Source organism: Myotis davidii, unplaced genomic scaffold (genome assembly GCF_000327345.1).
Source record: "Myotis davidii unplaced genomic scaffold, ASM32734v1 scaffold176, whole genome shotgun sequence".
Taxonomy (NCBI): domain Eukaryota; kingdom Metazoa; phylum Chordata; class Mammalia; order Chiroptera; family Vespertilionidae; genus Myotis; species Myotis davidii.
Window position 1 is genome coordinate 644815 of NW_006287911.1, and position 3877 is coordinate 648691.

The 3877-nt window shown below is 35.7% G+C and overlaps 1 protein-coding gene across 2 annotated transcripts in view; it reads right to left on the reverse strand.

The window, feature by feature from the left end:
- PSMA6 (proteasome subunit alpha 6) overlaps positions 1 to 3877 on the reverse strand; it is a 35028-nt gene that overhangs the window by 4745 nt on the left and 26406 nt on the right. For both annotated transcript variants that reach the window (XM_015561315.1, XM_006759701.2), the window contains exons 4-5: positions 3478 to 3633; positions 651 to 829 (exon numbers count right to left, since the gene is read on the reverse strand). In XM_015561315.1, the coding sequence (XP_015416801.1) occupies positions 651 to 829; positions 3478 to 3633 (335 nt within the window). The remainder of the gene's footprint in view (positions 1 to 650; positions 830 to 3477; positions 3634 to 3877) is intronic.

The following is a 3877-nucleotide window of genomic DNA, read 5'->3' on the forward strand; positions in this document are numbered from 1 at the left end:
TCTACTAAATATTTTGTTTTTAACTTCTTGGCAATAAATAAGAGGCTTCTTTAGTCTAATGTTAAATATTTGTCAAATTTTAGCTTGTCAAAAAAGAACCTTAGCTTGTCCTAACAAGGTAAAGTTCCCAATCATAATACATAATCCCCTCAAGAACCCTGCATAAATCTAGCTCTATTTTTGTATCCCAGATATAATTTCTCTACCAAGTCATTCTGTGAGCATATTCTTTTACCAGAAAGAGCATTTGGTGTGTGGCTATTTATTTTTCCTTTAGCACACCATAAGGCAACATTACTGACGCAATTTTTTCGCTTTTGCTACCGAGAAGTGTAAGCCTACTTTGAGTCATAACCATGCAGGCTTTTAGGTCTAGTCTTCGATTCCTATTCTTAGTTATATTTTTCCATCTTATATGTGTTTTGTTGAAAGCAATTTCAAATACATTATGGAATGAGATAAGAAATTAAGTGAAAAGCAATCTTCATTGTTCCCATGTCAGCTGAATGACAGCAATTTTACTATTCAGCTAACAAACCTGGATCATGTGATATAACCCAGGAATAGAGTTTACAGACTGTCAAGTATGCAGTGATCTTTACTATTCTATGGAGCATTAAAAAAAACTTAGCTTCTTTTGGCTAACTTACTTCCACTGTCTGTTCAAATGTCCAATCAAATTTCTTCTTCACTTTTTTTTCAAGAAAGCTGGTTGACTCAGTTTGTTTAACGCCTGCTGCAGTGGCTTTAAACCCACAGTAGTAACCTGCAGGATCACACTTGTACACCTGAGGGCCTTGTTCTTCATCTATACCAATTAAAATCATACCTAAAAAGAAAGACCCTCATTAAACATCTTATACCTTTATACAGCAAAAATTCCTGTGTTGTCATATAGCTCTTGTTAATCATTACTCTGGCCAACTATTTTAGAATATGTGTTTTGTTCTAAAAAAGACCTGATAAAACAGTCTAGCCAGTGTGGCTCAGTGGCTGAGCATCGATCAACCCATGAACCAAGAGTTCCCCGGTTCGATTCCTGGTCAGGGCACATTCCCAGGTTGCTGGCTTGATCCTCAGTGGGGGCATGGAAGAGGCAGCTGATGGATGATTCTCTCTCATTATTAATGTTTCTATCTCTTTCTCCCTCTCCCTTCCTCTCTCTCTAAAATAAATAAAACTATATTTAAAAACAAACAAAGGGGGGGAAAAACAGAAAAAAAAAATCCCAACAAAACAAAAACAAACAAACCCCGATAAACAAAATACAGGTTAACACTGCAAAAGGTTTTAACACAGATTTTTAGAAAGTTCAAATTACCACAAATGTAATCCAAAAAATTTCTGAATCCTTGCTATTACTCAAAGCATGTTTCTTTGAATCCCAATTCCTCAAGATGTTACTTGGTCAAATAAATTTGGAAAATATACTTATATAATTCTTTTGGAGAAAATAATATACAATAGCATACGTGTTCTAAAGCGTTCTGCTGTAGGTTGACCTACTTTTAGCTAAGTAGTCCTTAAATTTACTTAACCAAGAAATAGTTTTTCTCTTTTCTTAAATTTAAGAACTAGTGGTGAAAGTTCCAAGGACCTAAAAGTATATGTAACACACCTTGGGAATGCTGGAGCAAAGTGAAATACACATAGGGGCTAATGTTCACGTCTATACTGCCCATCTTTGTTGCTGTTGTTATACATTCCCCTAGAAGTCAGTATAATTAAAATTCTAAATTCTGTACATAAATTTATTACAAATCTAATGTTATTAGATTGACATATGACGTGACAATTAAAATAGCCACTACCATCAAACTTCTTTCTACTCAGCAGAGCAGGTAACAAAGTATGTATTTAAAGAATGGCTTACCTCCTGCTTTCTTACATTCCCGATCTGAACCTCTTTTAAGTGTCTGTCTTCTTCTAAAATTCAGTATGAACTGACTACTTTTTTCACATTTATAAATGCTTTAGAGTCTCCGAATGCGGAATTTTCAACCTTATTTTATTGACAAACACTATCACGGTGATCTGATATCTGCTTTATTCAAAAGTTATGTTACCCTGTAATTTTCTCTACATTTCATACTTGATACAAAGTACAAGAGCAACATGAAAGAGATATCCACTTACTGCCTGGGGGAAGCAAGAAACACTTCTCTACTCTAGGGTCTTGCAAGATGAACAGGGTTTAACAGGTGATAAGGACATGCAAGGCGATCAAGGCAAAAGGAACAAGACATGAAAGATCAGGGTAGACCCAAGGAATGAAAAATGATCTGTGTATGACTGGGTCTTCAGGTGAGGGAAGAAAGCAGTACAAGAAAGTGGCAACTTGGGAGTAAACTGTAAGAGGCCTTGCATATCATATTAAGGAGTTTGGGATTGACACACTAGACAATCAGTTTTTCCAAGGGAGCAACAACCAAATTTGACTTTAGAATGACTAACTCATGCAGCAATAGGAAAGGCTCAGAAAGTGTGAGAAGGGAGAAAAGAGACAAGTAAATTTAGTGGCAAAGGCAAGAGATAATGAAAAAGTAACCAGAAATGGAGAAGAAACAGATATTCTGAGGAAAAGCCTGATGACTAATCAGAAGACCAGGGAAGGTGGGGATACAAAAGAAAAGGATGAAAGTAGGAAAATAGTAATGATTTTAAATTTGAAGTATCTGTGGGATATAGAGGAAGGGACTGGGCTAGAGCTAATGTGACAGTGGGTGAGACCATATAGACAGAACAAAGAGAGGACCACAGAGAGAAACCTGGTGAGCAACATTCCTAAGAGACCAACAGAAGAGGATGAGCTAAGGAAAGTGAGGCGCAGGAAGAGTATCGCCAAAGAAATGAAGGGAGAATTTGTGAGAGGTTAAAAAATAGGATTAGATGCTAAAGAAAGATCATTACATTGACTGCTTTAATTTTCATAAATGAATGAATGACACTATGCCAAAGGCAACTTGTGTTGAATTTTTCAGGATAATTTACTACATTAAGTCTAAAATCAGCAAACCATATCCCTCTCCCATTAAAATTTTCCTTGTTTTTTTAAAAAAGAAATTTATTCTAAAAATATGAATCAGGCATATGTGTGTGAGCCTGACTCTTTAGAGTGGTCAAGAAAACAACTACATTACTAACATGCCTAATTTAGGTATTTCATTTGAACAAGTAATCTAGAATTGTCGTAGAACCCCCATTACAAAAGCCTAATATAACAATCTGGATCTTTCAAATCACACACACAAAACAAAAATATTTTGATAAAAAGTCTAATAGCATCTAAAGTTTCAAGATAATACTGTAAGTACTGTTGTGAAACCTATCCTTCTTTGTTGACTAATGATAAATTATAAAGATTTCCTCACAATTTCCAAGCCATATGTTCAGAACCTGAAATAATTTTCTTTATGCATCTTCTCTAAGAATAATTCTAAATTTATCAATTACTTAAGTACTTCTTAGCATACTTACAACAACCAAGGGGCCTCATTTCAGCATTCTGTGTGTAGACCTGAGAAATATCAGCAATTCTTTTACACAGCATGTCCACAGGAATCTCATAGCCATACTTGTATTTCCAATTAGCTGCCTCATAGCGGGCCCTCTGTACCTGGGATCTGCTGTCAGCTAAAAGCATAAAAAAGGTTTAGTTCTTTAGAAGCAAAGAATGATCCCCCAAGCCAGACAATTTTCTATATATCTCCATTATGACTTAAGGAAAGCAGAAGTAGTCCACTATGGCTTTTTATTCCACCAATGAATAGTCAATGATCCTATCTAATAAAGACAGAATATGCTAATTGGCCCTCACACCATCGAAAAGATGGGGGTGCCCACAGCCAATAAGGAGGGAATATGCTAATTGACTGAC